The sequence below is a fragment of the Kogia breviceps genome, chromosome 4 (genome assembly GCF_026419965.1).
Source record: "Kogia breviceps isolate mKogBre1 chromosome 4, mKogBre1 haplotype 1, whole genome shotgun sequence".
NCBI classification, from domain to species: domain Eukaryota; kingdom Metazoa; phylum Chordata; class Mammalia; order Artiodactyla; family Physeteridae; genus Kogia; species Kogia breviceps.
Window position 1 is genome coordinate 63,901,843 of NC_081313.1, and position 21,878 is coordinate 63,923,720.

Genomic DNA, 21,878 nt, shown 5'->3' on the forward strand with positions numbered 1-21,878 from the left:
ATAAATGCTAGAAAGGGTGTGGAGAAAAAGGAACCGTCCTACACTGTTGGTGGGAATGTAAATTGGTACAGCTACTATGGAGAACAGTTTGGATGTTCTTTAAAAAACTAAAAATAGGGTTGCCATATGATCCAGCAGTCCCACTCCTGGGCATGTATCTGGAGAAAACTATAATTCAAAAAGGTACATGCACCCCAATGTTCATTGCAGCACTGTTTACAGTAGCCAAGACATGGAAGCAACCTAAATGTCCTTTGACAGATGACTGAATAAAGAGGATGTGGGGGGGGTGTGTGTACACACACAATGGAATATTACTCAGCCATAGGAAAGAATGAAATAATGCCATTTGCAGCAACATGGATGGACCTAGAGATTATCATGCTAAGTGAAGTCAGACAGAAAGAAAAATATCATATGATATCCCTTATATGTGGAACCTTAAAAAAAGGTTCAATTGAACTTACTTACAAAGCAGAAATAGCCCCACAGACATAGAAAGCAAACTTATGGCTACCAAAGGGGAAAGCGGGGGGATAAATTAGGAGGTTGGGATTAATATATACACACTACTGTTTATAAAATAGATAACCAACAGGTACCTACTGTATAGTACAGGGAACTCTACGCAATATTTTGTAATAACCTATAAGTGAAAAGAATCTGAAAAAGAATACACACACACACACACGTATATTTATATATATATAACTGAATCACTGTGCTGTACACCTGAAAGTAATAGGACGTTGTAAATCAACTATACTTCAATTGAAAAAACTATTTTAAAAAAAGAACCTCTGCAAGTGACTCAGAAACATATCCAGGTTTAGGAGCTATTATTTAGTTTCACCACTTGACAGTTTACAGAAGGAAAAACAGAAACAGAGATTCTGATTTGCTCGAGCTCATAGTGTGAGTTCAGTTATAAGAATGCCTCCTCTGGTTGTGTCGCGTTTCCCTGTATTGATCTTATTAATTAATCTGGTTAGTCTTTTCCCTCATGACTGATTTATCCTTGCTTTGATGGCCTTAATTATTTGTGTTGTTTCACAGATAATAGTTAAGAAATAGTTAAATATTTTTCTTTGAATTTCTTGGGACTATCCCACTGAATAGACAAGTAGATGTGTTGGAGAATGATTTGCCCAGTCAGCACACTGTGGGTTTCCTTTGATAGGAAAACACCTGTGTCCTTATGTGGCCTGCATGTGCTTTGTAGGTGGTTCTAGTGAACATGGTTTCATGTGAGCCAATACAAGTTTGGCATTTTCCTGGATTGCTGCCTTGATTTTCAGCTATGTTTCCATTGACACTGAAAGACTGTTGTAGTGTTTTTTTGCTTGGTTATATTTGCAGTTCACTATAATAGCTGTTACAAATTGACTTTAGATACTATAGTGTGATCTGATTACAGCTGTTAGAAGAAACAATTACCCTAGATAAAGAAACCTTTTTCATTATCTATTATAATAATTTCATTGCTGCTAATGAGGTGTTTTTGATATTGGTAGAAGAAAGCTGGTTATTTATCTTGGTAATTGCAATCATTTTGCCTTGTCTTAACACAATGATACAGTAGAGTATAAAGTGTTTTAAATGTACTGTGAGTTTTAAAATAACATTTGTTTTTCTAATGATACCATAAAGCTTGTTCATTTAAAACTATAGAAAAGCTCAAAAAGGAAAAAAATTTAAATCACTTGTAATTCCACTACCTGGAAATCGTCCTTTAGGTGTATGGCCTTCCAGGCTTTTAAAAAATGTACACGTGTAGTGGTAAATTATTTGTCATTTCATTCCATTGCTGGGTTAATGTTTATGTGTAAATGTGATACAGATCTACTACTTCACATTTTTTATACCTTTTCAATACCATGCTGTATCTACACATCTTTCAATATTTGGTATTCTTTGGAAGCCTTTTTTCTCTTCTTAGACTTTATTTTTTTTCTTCCTTACACCATCCTTCTTAAGTTAGAGTACTTTGCTATTCAGGAGATTATTTCCTTCTGTAAAATTTACATAATATTCAAAAAAACAAACTAAAACACCCATACTGTACAGAATTCTGCAGAGTTTTTATTGAAGTGAAGTGAGTAGAACATCTTCAATTCCAAAAAGAAGGCAAAATTAGCTAATATAAAAGTCCTCCTATACAGAACACTTACAGGACAAATAGAGTATGATTTCACTTATCTGAGGAACTAGAAGAGGCAGATTCATAGAGGCAGAGGCTGAGGGGAGAGAAGAACAGGGAGTTATTTTTTGATGGGTTATTTTGAGATGATGAAAAAGTTCTGCTAATGGATAGTGGTGATGATTGCACAACATTGTGAATGTGCTTAATACCACTGAATTATACACCTAAGAAGTGTTAAAATGGTCAATTTTACGTGTACCACAACTACTAAGCCTGCGCTCTAGAGCCCAAGAGCCACAACTACTGAGCCTGCATGCCAAAATTACTGAAACCCGCATGCCTAGAGCCCGTGCTCCACAAGAGAAGCCACCACAAGGAGAAGCCTGCGCACCGCAACAAAGAGTAGCCCCAGTTTGCCATAACTAGAGAAAGCACAGCAACAAAGACCCAACAGAGCCATAAATAACTAAATAAATAATTTTTTAAATGGTAAATTTTAGTTTTATATATGTAAAATATATGTACTTTTATATTATTTTAAAAGCACTTAAGGTATGTCCAAAAAAATCCTGATGCAGTACAATAATCATTTCCTCTAGTTAACAGTTTTCATATTTAAGCTCCAATTACTTATCATTCAATATAAGGAATCCTTTTTTCCACCTGTTAATTTCAGAATTTCTCCCTCATGCCAGCATTTTCCTTTCATAAAACCCAGAGATTGTGGTTTGAAGGGACAGAGCCCCACCCTATTTGCTATAATTTAGAAACATCTAGAATGTTATCTCAAAATATCAAGACCTCATAAAAACAAAACCTTGTTCAAATTTTCATGAAAGTGTTCTTGATTTTAGAAACTGATTCAAAAAAGTAGTAATTTCTTTTCTCCATTAATGCTTTATTAAGCTTTGTTGACCTATATAAGGGTTAGACGAGGAGGGAGTAGGGGATTAGAAAGATTAGTCAGCCGCCACTCCTAAAAATATCAGAGTGATTTTTTTTTTTTCTTAATCACATATCTGTAACCTGTCAGAGCAAACTTACTCTGAGATGAAACCTAAAGAATGCATTTTCCATTTTTCCCTGCATTTGAATACAAATATAGGCAGAATGATAATAATGACATATGTTCTGAATTCCTTAAATCTCTAACATATTTTAACATTTGAAAAATTTCAGAATCACTGTCCAGTAGGATGTGTTGTAAATGCTTGTTGGATTAATAGAAAATTACAGACCTTTTGTTAATGGTGTTATACCCTGCCTTATTTCCAAAACTTATTTTAGACAGTTTACTGGGATATATACAATAGAGCAGGACAATAAGAAAGTAAAATGGTATTCAAAAATGAAGGACAAGTAAGGATAGAAACCTAAGATAAAGTCAGTGTTGCTATTTGTCATTATAAGGTGCTGTCCAGTTGTTTCCTAGTAACCAAGACCAAAAGGAAAATGGATTTATTGATAAAATTCTGTGTCCAGCAGAATCATATAAAATCTTTATATTGCTGAAATTTATTGGAAAAATAAATTTAAGAAGAGGAATTCCTTAAAGGAAATTTCTTAAGAGAAGTTAACAGAAAGTATTTTTATCAATAAACAGTTCCCACAGTTACAAACACATACTTCCCCAGTGGCCTCAGTGACTAGTTAAGGCGCCACCATTTCTTTAGTGTCTGCTGGGCAGCATTGCTACTTTATCATCAGGTGCTATGGAAAAATAGAATTGTGAAAAAATGTTTTGGCTCCTATAATGGAGTGGCTTTCAGACTGTTCTACAGGGTGTTAGGAGTCCCACAGAGCCCCCTCTAGAAGGGGAAGTGAGGCCTCATAGTGCCGGGTTCTTGACCAAATCAGCGTTCCTTTTATCTCATTGGCAGAGTGAGTTTCTTTGTAAAATTTCATGTGAACAAAGGATTTAACAGGTAAAAGGTATTTGAAAACTACTGGTCTAATAGTAGAGTTGGGACCATTGTTTAATAAAAATACACCCAAGATCCCCTGAAATCTGGCCTGACCTCCTTAAGGATAGAAATCCTGTAATACCATAAGACACGTTGGTACCATGGTGTTTTGCTACACACGTTTTGATGCCATGTATATAAAGCCATCCACCCACCTGTCTAGAGATTAAATTTCATCTAGACTGCTTGGTATGTATATGGTTTCTATTTTTACATTCAACTTTTAAATTCATATACATTGATTTTGGAATATGATGTGAGTAGGGACACATCTTTGTTGTCGGTTTTTATTTTTTTTTCTGAAAGAACCAATTAGCTACCATCTTTTTTTATTGATTGATCATTCAGCCTTCCCTTCTTATTTGAAATCTCACCTTAGAATATCTTTCCCCAAAGCATTCTACAATTCCTGCAGTTCCCAATGAGACCACTCTGTTACCGTAGTGTTTCTAGAAAGCACTTAAGTATACGTAAACTGTTGCATTAAAATCTTAGCCAGTGCTTGCTTGTTTTTCTAACTCTTGAATGAAAGATACCCGCCCCCAGATATCTGCCTTATCAGAGCTATTTTATCATCAGCGAAAGATATGTTCTTTTTGTCAGTTCACAACCTGTCAGGAATAAAATCAAACATTGTTAAGTGAGAATCAAACATGGTTCTGAAGAATTCAGAGTGGTTGCAGGGATAGGAAAGTTTAATATTCTTGCTTTATGGTAGGGAACATATTAGTAAAGTAAACATTGAAAATTGAGGCAAATAACAGGATTTAAACTTTGAAAAAGTAACCAGAATGCTCCTGAGTTAGCAACATTTCAGAAATTATGTTTTGTAGTTATCGATTTTAAAGTAGACAGAATCGACAGCACTATCACCTCCATCATAGATGTAGTTAATAACAGTTTCTAAATGCCACTGATTACTGGAGCAGTTCTCCTAAGGTGCCACCAGTCTTTGGAAGTGAGGGGGTGGACATCATACTCCATTGCTCCTGCCCAATACGTGGCTCCAGCCACAGTATAGTTAAGGCTCGGTTTTACCATGAGTTTTTCCAGAAATAAGAGACATATTATGCTGCTGTAGGTCTTATGTGAACTGTTGTAGAAAAACTAAATTGATGAAGGTATTTTGCTGAGAAAATAGTCACCAGCGTCCACAAAGCTGGCTAAGTGGGTCAGAGTCTGAATTCTAGGTTTTGCTGCAAACTGCATGACCTGGAGTGCAAATACCTAATTTTTCCCCTCAGATTTCTTTTTACATTCTCCCACATGTGTTCTGTAAACCATTACTGTCAGAAGGTGCTCCAGGAGAAGTTTCAAGGGTCCATGGTTAAATGAGTTAGAAATGCTGTGTACTAGATCAGGTGTAAGAAATGCACAATATTTAGTAGAATATTAAAGGCTCTAAGAAGTCTTACAGGAAAGAACCCTTACATCTTTTGAACCTGTTTCTTGACATCTCTAAGAACACTGTTCCAGGAAGTCCACTTTAGGAACCTGTATTAGGTGTCTGAGGTTATTTAAACTTCCATAATTCTAGTTCTAGTAAAAAAAAAAAAAAAAAGTTTTATTTCAACATGGTACTTTAATTTGTAATATCGGTGTGGAATCTTCTTCAGGAAACACTGGAAAAAGCCTTTGATTGTACAGCATCCTAGTACTCATGGATTTTACACACAGTGAAACAGAGAAGCATTGTTTTCCCCTGTGAGTACCAAAACCTTGATTTGAAATGATTGGTCAGAAAGAGGCCGAGCCAGAGGTTTCCCTGCTTTTCAAGAGCTCTGTCCAGTACCTCAGGTTCTACCCAGAATGTTTCTATACGGTGCCATTTGATGTTAGACACTCTTTATATCCAACATATTTTCTTTTGTTTAATACAATTTCAGCTGTTATTGGCTCAAAATACATAGACCCCTGTAGGAATCTTTTATAGTTATTGTTCAGAAAATAATGTCTGGCTTCCTAATAATGAAGTTCAGGGAAAATCAGGATTTTGTCCTCTTGTTTGTAGGATGGGGGCTGCAGATAACATATATAAAGGACAGAGTACATTTATGGAAGAACTGTCTGATACAGCGGAAATAATAAGAAAAGCAACATCACAGTCCTTGGTTATCTTGGATGAATTGGGAAGAGGGACAAGCACCCATGATGGAATCGCCATTGCTTATGCTACACTTGAGCATTTTATTAGAGATGTAAGTATCTTGCATACCTTTTTGTACAGGAATGGTGCATACTGTACAGATTTTTTTCCTGACCTCAGTTTCGAAATATTCAATATTATCCTGCAGTTGATCCTATTCCTGCAATTGATCATTCAAATGCTATACATGGAACTCAGGTAGATTTGGCCCTAAGTAACGTTTGTAGTTCTTTGATGTGTCTTGCTTTCTTTTGTTGAGGCAGAATAAACTTGGTCAGTAGGAGAAAGGCCTCCTTGGCAATATTTCCACCTAGAACTGTATCTTACTCTCCTTGGCAAACTAAATCAAGAGCAGGGCCCATCCACCTGCAACCCAATCCTTGAGAAAAGAACCAAATAAGAGATAGTGCCAGTTTTGCCCTGTGAAATACTTTTTTCAACAATATCTTAGATCTCCTTATAAGACCTTTGATCTGATCTTTCAGTGTCTCTATCTTAGTAACACCTTCAGTGCATGTGTCTCTTTTTTTTTTTTTTTAGAGTTCATTTCTTTTTTTCTTTTTGGCTGCATTGGGTCTTTGTTGCTGTGCATGGGCTTTCTCTAGTTGTGGCGAGAGGGGGCTACTCTTCATTGCAGTGCATGGGCTTCTCATTTCAGTGGCTTCTCTTGTTGCGGAGCACAGGCTTTAGGCATGCGGGCTTCAGTAGTTGTGGCTTGCAGACTCTGGAGCGCAGGCTCAGTTGTTGAGGTGCACGGGCTTGGTTGCTCCGCAGCACGTGGGATCTTCCTGACCAGGGATCGAACCCATGTCCCCTGCATTGGCAGGTGGATTCTTAACCACTGCGCCACCAGGGAAGCCCCAGAGTTCGTTTCTAAGCATCTGAATGTGAACTTTTGTTTGTGTCAAACTTTGCACCCCTGTCATCTCCATCAAACTGTCCCCTTTATTAACTGTCTCTGTTTTTGTTAATTTTGATCTCTCCTTTTTTTCTCTCACCTTAGCACCTGCCCCTGAACCTTGTCTCTTCTTTGGTTTTTCTTTTTCTATTTTGTTCTCTACCTTTTACACTTTTCTGTTTCTCTGTGTCTTCCTTCCATTTTCATTTCTTCCTTTCTTCCTTAAATAGCCAATAAAAGCACATTTTTGCTTGTATTTCTTTGCAAAAATAAAATCCCCTTTTCTTTAAAGTTTTGTGGCCCTCAGTTTTTTGTTTAAACATTCAGTTAGATTACATAGTTAATGATGACATATTTTCTGTTTTAAAATAAATACTTTTTATCTATAAAGAAATTCTGTATTCTTCAAAAAGATATAGCTCAGGAACTTTTCTTTAATCATTGTAGAAACTACAGGTTCAGTATAGTTCTATATCTGCCTCCAAAACACACTTTTTAAACATTCATTTAAGAATACTACTCACTCAAGAGGGAGGAGATATGGGGATATATGTATATGTATAGCTGATTCACTTTGTTATAAAGCAGAAACTAACCATTATAAAGCAGTTATACTCCAATAAAGATGTTTTTTAAAAAAGGATACTACTCAGCTGTAAAAAAATATGGAATTTTGCCATTTGCAGCAACATGGATGGGCATTATGCTAAGTGAAATAGGTCAGACAGAGAAAGACAAATACTGTATGATATCACTTATGTGGAATCAAAAAATACAACAAACTAATGAATATAACAAAAAAAGAAGCAGACTCACAGATACAGAGAGCAAAATAGTGGGGAGAAGGAAGCAGGGAGGGGCTTTTTAGGGGTAAGGGGAAAAAGGGTTATTATGGGGTTATATGAAATCGTGTGTGAAACTTCGGAAAATTGTAAAGCACTACAGAATTTAAAGAATCTTTAATAAAAGATAGATTAATTAAGACATTCATTTTGAGCCTTCAGGAACAAATTATGACAGAGCTGAATTTGTCAACCTTGAGTTTCCTTTAATTGTATCTACTCTATAGCAGTGTATCAGTTACTATGACTGCATAACAAAATACCCTGAAACTTAGTGGCTTAAAACAACGATAATCATTTATTGTCTCTCAGAGTATCTGGAGGTGAGAAATTTGGGAGCAGCCTGACTGGGTGGTTTTGGCCCAGGGCCTCTTCTTTTTTTTTTTTTTTTTTTTTTTTTTTTGCAGTACGCGGGGGGCTCTCACTGTTGTGGCCTCTCCCATTGTGGAGCACAGGCTCCAGCCGCGCAGGCTCAGCGGCCATGGCTCATGGGCCCATCCGCTCCGCGGCATGTGAGATCCTCCTGGACCGGGGCACGAACCCATGTCCCCTGCATTGGCAGGCAGACTTTCAACCACTGTGCCACCTGAGAAGCCCTCAGGACCTCTTCTGAGTTTGCAGTCAAGTTGTCACCCAGGGTTACAGGATCCTCTTCCAACATGGCTCAAACACATGGATGGCAAGTTGGTGCTGGCAATTGGCCAGGGCCCTCAGTTTCTTTCGCTATAGGTCACTCCACGGGCTGCTTAAGTATCCTTACAGAGTGGCATCTGGCTTCCCCCAGAGGAGGCATTCCAAGAGGCCAAGGTAGAAGCAGCAGTGCATTTTATTTTGCCATCATGTTGACTACACAGGGCCAGCCCTGATCAGTGTGGAAGAGGCTACTCAAGAGCATTGGGAAGCAAAGATCTCTGGAGCCATGTTGGAGGCTGGCTGCCAAAAGCAGTTTGTCACAATTTCAAAGAGTCATTTAAGAACCTTCAGGAACAAATTAGGACAGAATTGAATTTGTCACTTATGTTTTCATTGCTTCTGTAGCAGTTTTTGGATATTTTAAATGTTGATGAAGAAAGTGTTAGTTTTAGATAAAGTTTATCTTGGAGTTAAGTCATTGAAGAGGATTCTTCAGGAACAAGAGTCCCTAACTTTTTTATGGATGAAGATCTTTATTTTTCATGATGTCTTTTGATTGCTGGGATGGGGTAGAGAGGAAAAGGAGGAGTCAGGGAGGCTATGTGTTGCTGCTGCAGGGTGAAAATGGCCTTGAGGGGGGGCAGTGGTGTAACCCAAACCCTTAGGTCTTCCAGCTAGAAATGCCCGTCAGCTCAGGGAAGTAACACTGGGGAGACAGCTGGTCCTAATATATTTCAGGGCAGATTTTAAGAGCAACTTGTCAAAGAAATCCTGCCTTAATAGGTTTATTTGTAATTGTTTTTAGAGAGAAGGCATATGTTCTGACTTTTAATAAGGCGAATTGCAGATGAATCAAAACTAGAGTTCTTCAATTTGATTACCCTCTTCTGCTAATTTTTAGACCAAGATTTGGTGTTAACTTCCCTTAAGATAGGGATTTTTAGAACACATATAACTGTGCTTTAAAACATTGCTAATTAAGTAATCCACAAGTCTGTACTGATACTAACAACACAAAAATAAATTTTAAAATGGTGAAGGTAGGGAGGAAGAAGGGAAAGCTCTACTTTACAAAATTCCAGCTAATAGAGAACGCTTTGTTTTTTTTAATCGACATTTATTAACTACCAGAATAATAACTGATTCAAGCAATGATGATCAACAGATAGTAAAACCTTTGGATGAAAGATTGTTGGAGAAAATGATATTCACACAGTTTCAAAGTATCACTTCCCAAGTTATTTATTTATTACAAAGGAGAAAGGTGTCAGTACAGTGAAGGAATCTTCTGGCACACACTTAAACCAAATAATCAGCTTTAGCATCCCCAATAATCAGATTGACATCATGTGCCTCCTGATGTGATACTGAAAAGGGTATGTCACCTACGTATATATGTAATATTGCTGGTAATAAGTTTTAATTCGAATTGAATGAGGCAAATCCAGATTGAGGGAGATTATGCAAAACAGCCCTCCTGGATACTTCAAAAATTTTAAAGACATAGAAGTGAAAAAAGAGAAGTCTGGGGAACGGTTCTAGATTAATGGGGACTAAAGAGGCATGAATAAGTGTACCACATGAGTCTTGATTTTTTTTTTAATATAAAGAAATTTCTGAAGAACATTATTGGGACAGTAAGGGAAATTCATGGACTATATGTTAGTAAATAGTGATATATCATTGTTAAACTTCTTGAGTGTAATAATTTTATTCTGGTTATATAGGAGAATGTTTTTGTTCTCAGAAGATAGAATCCTAAGTATTTAGGGGCCAAGTGTCATGATGTCTACAATTCTAAAATGGTTCAGGAAAAATGTGTGTGTGTGTGTGTGTGTGTGTGTGTGTGTGTGTGTGTGTGTGTGTGTGTAGAGGTGGGGGGAGGAAGAAAGGGGAAATATGGCAAAATATTAACAAATGGTTGTCTAGATAAAGAATACATGAGTGTTCATTGTACTTGTCTTGGAGCTTTTATGAAGGTTTGAAATTTTTCAAAATAAAGCTGGAGAAGAGTTTAAAATTAAAATTTAAAAATAAAATAACTTTCATTATGTCTCACTGCTTTAGGTGAAATCCTTAACCCTCTTTGTTACCCATTATCCACCAGTTTGTGAATTAGAAAAAAGTTACTCACAACAGGTGGGGAATTATCACATGGGATTCTTGGTCAACGAGGATGAAAGCAAACAGGACCCAGGTATGAATTGTTCTTGCAGTAAGTACAACTAGGATTCTGTTGGTTTTCATAATTTATAACTTGAAGTTCATAGGAGCATGACCTTATTGCTTATTAATCATAAAAGCTGTGAATGTTGATTGTAATTGACATTTGTCCAAATTCATTTTCTCTAAGCTTAGGGTCAGATAGAATTTGCATTTATCCTCACCATGTCTGAATCCTTCTCTGGCCCTCCTTATCTCATTTTTCTACAAGAAGAAGATGGGGTGAGGGGGTCATTTAGGTTTTATTCTTAGATCCATCTCAGGAAAGATGCCCTAACAGTCAAGTGTATTAGTTATCTTTAAAAATACTCAATACATTTCCCAAAATATCATTTAGCATTAATGCCTTACTAAGAGCAATACTCTATACTGGCCATACATGTTATCTTAATTTGACAAGGAAAGTGAATCTCAGGTAAAGTGGGTTCCCCATGTCAACCACCTGGGTGGGGGCTGAACTGAGCCTAGAATCCATGTCCTCTGCCTGCAGGTTCTCTTCTGCTCTGCTAGAAATGGTATATGGGAGCTATAGTATTTTTCCTAGCCTTCCGCTTACTACTCATGTCACAGTAATGAAACATTTCGTGAAAAAGAACATCATTAGCCAATAGAAAAAATTCAAGTGCTGTAAGTAATATAGTAGATTTTAGCTTTTTTTTTTTCCCCTGTTCAATAATAATTATTTTAAGCTCTGGGCCAGTGATGGTTTCTGCAGTTGGTGTGCTACAATGGAAAATCCATTATCAAAAATACTCCAGAGTCCAAATTTTATTTTGGAAAAGTAATAAGTAAGGATGGACCTGAAAAAGATATCAGGCAACTGGCCCAAATAAAACAAAGCACTGGACCTAAGATAAATGTAATGTTAGGCAGTCCTGGCCTTTCACCACCATGTGGTCTTGAAAAACACATCATAAATTCTCTCATGGAAGCAGTTTTGTATCTATTCATCTGCATCCAAAGTGACAGGAGGAGCTTATAAGCTAAAATCCAATGGGATAAACAAAACAGAGTTCACTAGCAGGGAAGGGTCAGTGGTAAGTGTTTGATGTGAACTGACTACTAACCCAGACCCTTACATCTTAAATGTTTTGGCATTTTATTTTATTGATTTAGATTTTTATTCATGAACATAATTTTTAAAAACTAAATGATGCTAAAGACTCACGCTAACAGGCAGTGGTCCCCTGCTTCCATCCTTTTATTACTTCACGGCCCCTCCCCATCCCAGTCCCAAGGCAACTGCTTTTGACTCTTTCATCCATTTCTTCTATAGTTCTGAATACTGTGCTTATTTTCCTATCTCTTAGTTCATCAACCTGACACAATATTTACTGACTTCTGTTAAATGAGGGTCTTCCGCCCGCCCTTCCCCTTCCTCCTGGTATAGTAGTTTTTTCCGTTTCATTCACATTCATTGTTTTCACTATTACTGCCAGTAGGTATTGCTTACTCATGAGCCAAGTATGGAGACGAGTATGTTTTCTTTCTTTCACAACGTTTTTCTTGAAGGTAATAATTGTTTTTATTCTTTCATTGTTTTATTTGAGTCTATTGTTGAAAATTCCTGTATCCTCCAATAGCTTTGCAAAACACCTCTCTAGACAGTTTTCCACATGACTGAACCTGTTGGTTCCAGTTTTCCCCACTGGTATCATTCTTCCTGGAGCCCTTTGTCCTCCTGCTCATCTGAACTGGTTGTTTCATAGGCCTGCTGCCCCGCTGTTGCTATCATCCTAGGAAGTTTCTTAACCTCTCCTCTGTGCATTTGATTGCAAGTAACAAAACACTTGGGCTCACACCAGTTCAGACAATGAGGATACTTATAATCTCGTATTACAGGAACCTCAGGAAGGGTGGGCTTCAGCTCCTCTTCTATGCACTTCTCCAGGCTTTGTCTTCCTGCCCTGCTGGTTTCATCATCAGACTAGCAGCAAGATGGCTGCAGCTCTTTTGGGCATCGCATCCAGAATTGACAATGTCGGAAGGAAGAAAAGGGACCAGCTTTTCCCGTGACTCTTTCTTAGGAGCAAGGGAACTTTTCTTAGATACCCACTAGCATCTCATCAGTGTCCTATCTTACTTTCAGGATTGAATCACATGATCATTCTTAAACCAATTCCTAGAAGTAAGAATGGAAGGGATAACTTTGATCAGCCTAGACTAATTGGGATCAACATTTGGAGCTGGATATGACACTGCTCCCTGAGATAAATGGTCAGGGAGTTAATTCCTTTATAAAGCAGGGTTTTCTTAGAGGTGGAATAGATTTTGGATAGGCTACTAATAATATCAACTAAAGAAGGTAAAGTTTTTAAGATTTTTCGTGAATGAAAATGTCTCCATACCTTCACACTTGATTTATAATTTAGCTAGGGCTAGAATTTTAGGTTGAAAATAATTTTCACTCAGAAACTTGAAGTATTCCTCCATTGCCTGCTGACTTCCAATATTATCCCTGACTGTATCTATGCTTCATCCTTTACCTCTGACCTAATTCCTCTTCTGTCTAGATTAGAGGCCATTGGTCATCGGTAAAATGCCCCAGCAGCCTTTTGGGTGACTTCCAAGATACTATGCTTATCTATTTCCTTTGGTGTGATAGATAAAGCAATGGACCAGCAGTAAGAAACCTGCGTTTTAGTCTGCTCCAGTCCATAGGATGTTGGAAAAGTCTCCTAACCTCATCCATCTCTAAATTTTTATGAATCTATCCTAAAAGTGACTTCAGAAACTATTTGATCAGCACACATCTCTTTAATACCTGCCTAGAGGAGTTTTGCTTTAAAACAGTTTTGCTGAGTTTCCCTGTAACAAACAGAAACTTGAATGATTACTTTCACTGGCTCTAAGCAGTGTCAGATAACCTTTTCAGTAATACCTGTTTAAGAAATTGGTCATAGCTTACAAGTAGGGTCCTCACTAAGAGCGTTTATTTGAAGCTGTAAAGAAATGAGTCGTTTTACCATCTGCTCTGCGACCTGGCTCTCTCCACCTCCGTGTTTCCTTTGTACACTCACACACGCCTCCCTCTCTCTTTCTCTCTCTCTTCTCCCTCTTCTTCCCTCTCTCTCTCCCATGGAAGAGTGGTGAAAGATAGTCTTGAAGTAGAATGTAACTATAAAAATAGCTCCTTCAGGTGATTATGGAAGAGTGGTTACATTATTTACCTTGATGCTGTAAGAACTACCATAATTAGTACTGAAGTAGAGACCAGCATATGATGACAAATTCAGCAGTTGTTTGTACTGATGTATGTTAATGAGTTTTTTGGGAGTTATATCATATTTTATATAATTTAACTATATTTTATAGCTATATTTAAGAAACATTTTTTAGCTAGCTATATTATATATACTACGTTATATGTATATAAAGCAAAAAAAAAAGGAAAAAGCCGTCAGCAAAGCAGTGTTTAAATGAGGAGGGTTTGTGGCATTTAGTAGGCTTTCAGAAAAGGATGGATGGATGGATGGGTGGGTGGATAATGAATGGATAGATGGACTGACAGATGAATTAATCTCTTTTTTAGAAAGGTCAGTGTGGAGGCTAGATTATAGAGGAGAGACTGGAGGTGGAGAAATCAGTTAGGACTAACCCAGTTGAAGTGATAAAGGCAATACTTGTCTTTGAGATGAAAAGAATTGGCTTTTTTGATACCCCACTGCTGTTCACTTCAGTTTGGGTCTTGTGAGCATTGAAGGGTAACAAAAAACTATCCGGGTTAGCAGGTACTGGTTTCTACATGCTTCTTCCCTAGTCTTTTCCCACCCACTTTGTCACCTGTTCTTTGTGTAACTTGTTTTATTTGGAGGCCAAAGGTATTCTTAGTGTTTTGTAATGTGAGTTTTAGTCTCTGTATTCCTGAGAGTGTCAGCAGTCTTTTCACCTCCCACCTCTAGCACCCACCCTTAGAAAGGTATTATTTGTCTGTTGCTGAATTCTTAAAGGAGATTAAAGAAAATTCCATTATCCTTTTTCTCCATTGTGTTCAGTCTTTTGGCTTTTTAGCTTTTAACTGGTAAAAGAATAGAGCAGACACATTTATCAAATGACATAATATATGAGAAAAGCTCCTGATAAACTTAGAATAAGTATACTAGGGTCTCAGAAATCATTGTGAATCTGGTTCATCTTGGACATTTTTGCAATACCGTGCAATTATATTGAATTTTGTAATAAAAGCTGCATAAGCCCGAGTTGCTTTAGATTTATCAAAGATTAAACTGTATGCAGCTGTTGGGGAAGAAGAATTTGTTCTCTACCCTTCTTGGTTCTTTGGCTGGTCTAGTAATCAAATTAACATAAGACAGATTAACAGGAGAAAACCAAATTTAATTATGTGTCTATGGGGGCCTCATAAGAGTATGAGGGCAAGTCGGGCAGTTGAGGCTTCTGTGCCATCCTGAGCTAAGGAATGGAGTAGGAGACTGGAGCATCAAAGGGGAGGAGGGTAATTCACAGGGAAATAAGAAAAACAGATATTTGGTAATTAGATGTTTGTCTTGCCCTATACATAGGTCATTCAGATAAATGTTATCTGTGTTAACCGTCTGTCTCTGAGCCAGGGCCCCCCTCTACCTCCGTCTAAATTCTTTTAGGCCGTTGAAGGGGCAGCTAAAAAGCCCTTCCTGAGCCTGTTGGACCTCCCCTGTCTTCAGCTCCAGACACTCTGCATGCCAGAGTGGCACATTTGGGGGAGGCTTGTTCTGAATCCCTTCACAGCCTTGTCTTTGTGTTATTGTACTTCATTATATCCCAATTCTTTAAAAGTTTTAACTTCATGTATACGTACTATGTGGTAGACTGGTTCCCCAGGAAGCAGATTCTGAGGTTTACATACCAGAGTTTATTGGGGAGTGCTCTCACAATCAACACCCGAGCAGGACTGGGCAGTCCCGGGCTGTGTTACAGTTATAAGGCTTCAGCCAACCCTGCAGAGAGCTCTGACGAGGGTTGGTCCTTCAGAGTTACAACTTCGGGTGAGAGAGCCAGGCCTTATACCTTTTATTAGTTATCTATTGTTGCATAATAAATCACCCCCCAAAACATAGCAGCTTAGCACAGCAAATATTTATTATCTCATAATTTCTGTGGAGCAGGAATCCAGGGGCAGCTCAGCTTAACACCTCTGCCTCGCAGTCTCTCACAGGCTACCTCATGGTATCGGCCAGGGCAGCAGTCACTTCAGGGTTTGACTGGGGCAATCCACTTCCCAGCCCACTCACATGCTGTTGGCAGACCTCAGAATAGCCACTTCCAAGTTCACTCACATGGCTGTTCGTAGGCTTCCAGGCCCTCACTGACTTGTTGGCCAGAGACATCAGTTTCTTTCCATGGGACTTCCATAGGGCAGCCCACAATATGACCACTGGCTTCCCTTAGAGCAAACAAGCCAGAACGTGAGAGTGCCCAAGACAGGCCACAGTCTTTCATGATGTAATCTCAAAAGTGACATGCCATAATTTTTGTCATATTCTGTTAATTAGAAACAAGTCCTTTGAACCAGCCCACACTCAAGGAGAGGGAGTGACACAAGGGCTTGAACACTAGGAGGCAGGGAACTTTGGTGGCCATCTTAGAGGCTGCCTACAAGCCCCCATAGCAACCAGTCACTGGATGCAGGTTGCCCAAGATGGGACTTGACCTTGGGTGAAGCAGTTCTCTTCAGCTGAGGAAGTTCTCAAAGAGAACACACAGCTGAGGGTTGCAGGCTTAACAGCCTTCCTGACAGTTGGGGCAGTAAACCCTTCAGTCCTGAGTGGGATTTGGGTGGTACCAAACAGCATCCACTTCAATATGTATAGCTCTTAGTTAACTAGGATGTTTAATAAGCCAGAATTTCTCAGTCTTGTTATTTAAACTGTGCAACATGTAATATTTCCTTATCTGTTTTTGTGGTTTTGTTTCTAGCACTCTTAGAAACATCTTTTATATATGTTACTTTACAGAGTGTATTACAAGACCGGAGAATATATTCTTTCACTGGAAAACACTTTTTTTTTTTTTTTTTTTTGTGATACGCGGGCCTCTCTCACTGTTGTGGTCTCTCCCGTTGCGGAGCACAGGCTCCGGACGTGCAGGCCCAGCGGCCATGGCTCACGGGCCCAGCCGCTCCGCGGCATGTGGGATCCTCCCGGACCGGGGCACGAACCCGTGCCCCTTGCATCGGTAGGCGGATTCTCAACCACTGCGCCACCAGGGAAGCCCGGAAAACACTTTTTTAAAAAAATCTGTTTTTAAAGGAGAAATTGTATTGTACCATGTATCAGAATCACTTTTTTTGAAATAGGAGTTCAGTTGAAATTTTTCAGCAAACAGCATAAAACTAAATACTTCTTAGCTTACAATGAGTAATTGTTAAAAACCATTTTAACTGAGCTAAAAGATAGATTCTAAATGCAAAAGCATTTTCAAAGCAGTATTTACCCTTTTTGAGATATGTAGTATTGATAAAAGGAGCTAACAAGGGATTAGGAACAATGGATTTCTTTTTCAGTTTATAAATTTTAATTGAATAAAGTTATAAGAATTTGTATGTTGTCTTTCATCCTCTAATTTCTTTCAACTTTCAAGCATGGTTTTCTTTATCTCTCTCTCTCTCTCTCTTTTTTAACTCTACTTTTTAGGTGAAGAAGACCAGGTTCCTGATTTTGTCACTTTTCTTTATCAAATAACCAGAGGAGTTGCAGCAAGGAGTTATGGACTCAATGTGGCTAAACTAGCAGATGTTCCTGGAGAAATTTTAAAGAAAGCAGCTAGCAAATCAAAAGAGCTGGAAGGATTAGTAAATATGAAAAGGTCAGAATGATTGTGCTGCATTTTTTGATTTATAATGAAATCTTCCAAGTTGTCCCAGAAGTCCTAGGATTGTCCTGTAAATGAACATCAGAACTTCCTTCAAGTGTCTCTTCAAGTATTGTGAAACATTTAATTACAATAAAATGAAAACAGCTCTTACCAAAGCTCACGTGAATTCACTCATGCCTCTCTAGTCAAATCTTTTTTAAGTTGATAAATTGGGTTTTTAAATCATTTTTCTAAAGAATTAACTCCTTAATTTGTACCAGTGCATTCGTTGCCTAAAATATTCGTTTATGCAAAAAATTACTAATGGAAACCTCAATATATAAAATGTTTAGAGTACTTCTTTTATTCATATATTGCATTCAGATACGCAGTGATTGCATTCAGAAATGAAGAATTCTGTCAGGACATGAATGAAAATAATAGTATCACATACCTAGGTGATTAGAGTCAGTATCCACACGTCACTTACTTTGTGGATTTGTTTGTGACAAAATTTTCATTCTAACCGACTTCTCCATCATCTAGGAACGCTTTTGTGAATGTACTCACCTTTTATCCTGTATAGCCAGCAAGTATATAGTCAGTATATATACTAATCTTCATATAAACCTGAGACATACTTTGGAAGGAAGATATTCCTAGGAAAATATCATACTAATAAATAATAAATTATAGCCTTTTTTCTCCAAATATAAGATTATATTATAAAACAACATAAGCTCCTCACCTACCTCCTACCCCACCCCTTCTCTGCTTGGAGAGTCTGATCAGCCTGGAGCAGGACATTATTGCCCTGGTCCATAACCATATGACCAAGAGTGAACAGGCTGTTAGTCCAATAGAACATCTTGGCTGACCACTATACTGTAAGAATATGTTTTAGTTCTGGAAATCATACCCTATTTAAATATTGAAATATTAACACCTAATATTAGTTAAACAGTTGCCAACTTGTATACTGACGTACGGTTGTGCAACCAACTTCTCTTTCTCCTCTTCCTTCCTCTGTGGTTCTGCCTTGCACTCCACACTTTGCAGTGGTAAATGGTGGTGAACCAGGTCCAAAGTGCTGGAATACTATAAAAGACATGTCGTTTCCTCTGTTGACATTCTCTTCTGGATCCTTTCCTCAATGCCAAGTTAGAAACATGTTTTTATCAGTGACCGCTTATTTCTAGTTATTTGTAACAAAATAGATTAACATAAAATTTTTCTAGAGAGAAAAGTAATCATCTATGAGAGTTTAAAAATAAGCTTAGCCCTTAGTTCTTTGGGCTGATTTAAATCGTCTCTTGTCTTCTTATTTTTCTTTTTCCCTAAAGAAACTAGAATAAAACTACTACAGAAGATACATAAGCAAGATGGTGATAAAATATGAGAGTTTATACATGTTGCTGCTATATAGCCTATAAAGCAAGAGCAGTGAAATTCACAGGTTATTTATAAATATTTTAACTCTTCCAACTAGTATATGACATTTTGAAATCTAGAAAGTTATCTTTAAAAAGAATTATAGAAAGAGGTTGCATTGGGATGGAATCTGATGATTTATCAGGATACACTGCATTTATTGTTTTTCCTTTTCACTAAAAGTGCCTGTCACATCGATTCCATTGGTGAGATCAAAGAAAGCAAACTGAATCCGGTGCATTCATGTGGGTTTGGTAATAGCTAATATTTATTGAATGCTTGCTGTGTGCACCAGCAAGTCTGGGCAGTCAGTCCTTTGCAGCAGCCTAGACACTGTGCCAGTTACTGTTCTTATTGCTTTACATACATTAACTCACTTAATCCTTACGGCGGCCTTGTGAGATAGGTACTGCTGTCATCCCCATGTTATAGTTGGGGAAAATGAGGCCAAATGGGGGTAGGAAGCTGACCAGGAAACCAGGGTCACTGAGCTAGTTGGTGCTGGAGCAGTGATTGGAACTCAAATACTCCCTCTTCAGACCCTAAGTAGGTCTCTGTTATGTTGGCATTTTACTCTTTCCATAGCCTGCATTATTTTATTAAATCAATTTTACTTTTCATCCTGTGAGCACACATAGCCTCTGGCTGAGTTAGAAGAGGGAGGAAGCTGGGCTCTCCCCTCCCCGGAGGCAAGAGAGCTGATAAACAACTTTGGTCTCTTGATTATAATAGCAGCACTGAAAAACTTGTTTCTCAGGAAGGCTGATGCTTACTGACATAGCTTCCCAACCACAGGACCTTGCCTGTGAGTCTAATGTTACAGACTTTTCATAGCTTTCCATGAGATGTACTGGCCTCCAACAATTGCATTTATAAAAGAAATAGTATTTTATTTTCTCTCCAGGAAAAAGCTAAAGTGTTTTGCGAAGTTATGGACGATAAATGATGCAAATGATTTGCAAAAGTGGATGGATGAGTTCAAACTGGAAGAAATTACAGACTTCTCTTCCTGATGGAAATGAAGACTACGTTTTGGAACCAAAAAATAGAGAATTAAAAATGCCAACTGTATAAAACAACTCTCTAGTAACAGCCCATCTTTGTGTGACCTGAGCATAAAACCTGACCGTGGTATATTCCTGTTAGAAACAGGGAGGCCTTTTGTGTAGAAAGCCTGTTTCAGGTTCCTGCCATCCTTTTAAAAGTATAAACACTTTTGAATATTAAGATTTCTATCATGTCATTAGAAAATCTCATGGACGGTAAGATTCAAATAAAATCAAAAAGTTCTAAGTAAAACCTGGAGTGATAGAATATACAGTTCATGAACTTTTAGAGTGATATAAAAATTTAGTGCATAATTTTATTTGTTTCAGTTCAGATAATTTGCAACTGGTTGAAATGTCTTGCAGGAATATACCTTTTCATTCGAACTAAAATAATTTTATAATGCCGCCAGTTTAATCACTGTAAGCATAAGAATTTTTGAAGAGAAATAGAAGGAATTATCAGGCTTTTAGAAACGAGCACAGAAAGAGTAAGGTCATATGAAATTTGAAAAGCTAAATATCGTCATAGTTTTAAGTAATTTGAAGATTGTTGGATTAAATTATTTGTCATTCATTCAAGTAATAAACATTTGATGAATACTTGCTATAATATATGATTTTTTTTCCTGTTGAATTTGGGGGTTCTCAACTATTTGGGACATTTGTTACTTTTTAGGTTTAATTGTGGAACCAAGGTTGCTGCTCCTCCCAAGTACACAGAACTGAGCTTTCTCATTTTATAACTTTCTACTAACTGATAGAGCAAGTGTATGGTCTTCCCAGTATTGAACCTTATAGCTATGTTGATTCATAACAATGCTCCCTCCCTGCATGTTTAGGGTGACAGCGCTCAGCTTTGTCCCTGAGCTTTTTATAGCACTTACAACCTGGCTTCTCATATCCATATTCTTTTTGTTTCTAAATATATGATCTTGCACAAAGGCTTTCCATCCTGTTTCCCACTCGGTTTTCATGCCTACTCAGTGAAATGCCTTCACTTGATGGCCACGTTTCTAATTTCTTCTTAGATTCTTTCTTTTTTTTTTTTTTAGCTGCACTGCGTGACTTGCAGGATCTTAGTTCCCCGACCAGGGATGGAAGCTGCGCCCCTTGCAGTGGAAGCCTGGAGTCTTAACCACTGGACCTCCAGGGAAGTTCCCTTTAGATCATTTCTTACAGTGGCCCTAACCAGTGAGCCCTGGACACAGTCAATTAAGTCTCCCCAAGTTGATGAAGAGCGGTTGGTTGCTACACTTTTGAGTCACGCTTTAGCCCTGTGATTCCCCATCTTTATGGAGTTAGAATATGATGTAGTTTGATTCCTCCATCCTTCCAGAAATATTAACATACAGTGAAATTCTCAAGCGTATCTCCAAATAGAGTTAGTTGGGATTTACTCTTTAAATTTTAAAGATAACACTTTCTAAGCAATGTTTCAATACTCCATAAGACCATAAATGTTTTATATTAACAGAGGTAGTGCTGTAACCTTACTGGCAAGCCAGCAGAAAAAGGAGATGAATCCAGGAATGTCACGCTCATGCCTGAGGGAGCGGCAGGAACCAGCAATCACAGGTCCTATCCAAGTGGATAGTTGGGGCTATCTCTGGCTTGCCCAGGCCAGTGTCAACATTCAAGCAGGTAAGAGTTTCAGGAGCAGTGTGTCCAGGCAGTGACGGTCCACAGTGTCTGGCAAGTGACAATGTGGAATATTACAAGGTAGAATCTCTAACATAAAGCAGGATATCAGCCAGCCAGCC

At 38.0% G+C, this 21,878-nt stretch overlaps 1 protein-coding gene across 5 annotated transcripts in view; it reads left to right on the forward strand.

Annotated features, from left to right (window-relative positions):
* MSH3 (mutS homolog 3) overlaps positions 1-20,726 on the forward strand; it is a 183,014-nt gene extending 162,288 nt beyond the window's left edge. For all 5 annotated transcript variants that reach the window (XM_059060650.2, XM_059060649.2, XM_067031233.1 and 2 more), the window contains 4 exons: positions 6,119-6,305; positions 10,694-10,823; positions 17,479-17,650; positions 19,974-20,726. In XM_059060650.2, coding sequence (XP_058916633.1) covers positions 6,119-6,305; positions 10,694-10,823; positions 17,479-17,650; positions 19,974-20,082 — 598 coding nt within the window. In that variant the 3' untranslated portion in view covers positions 20,083-20,726. The remainder of the gene's footprint in view (positions 1-6,118; positions 6,306-10,693; positions 10,824-17,478; positions 17,651-19,973) is intronic.
* The last annotated feature ends 1,152 nt before the right edge of the window (positions 20,727-21,878 follow it).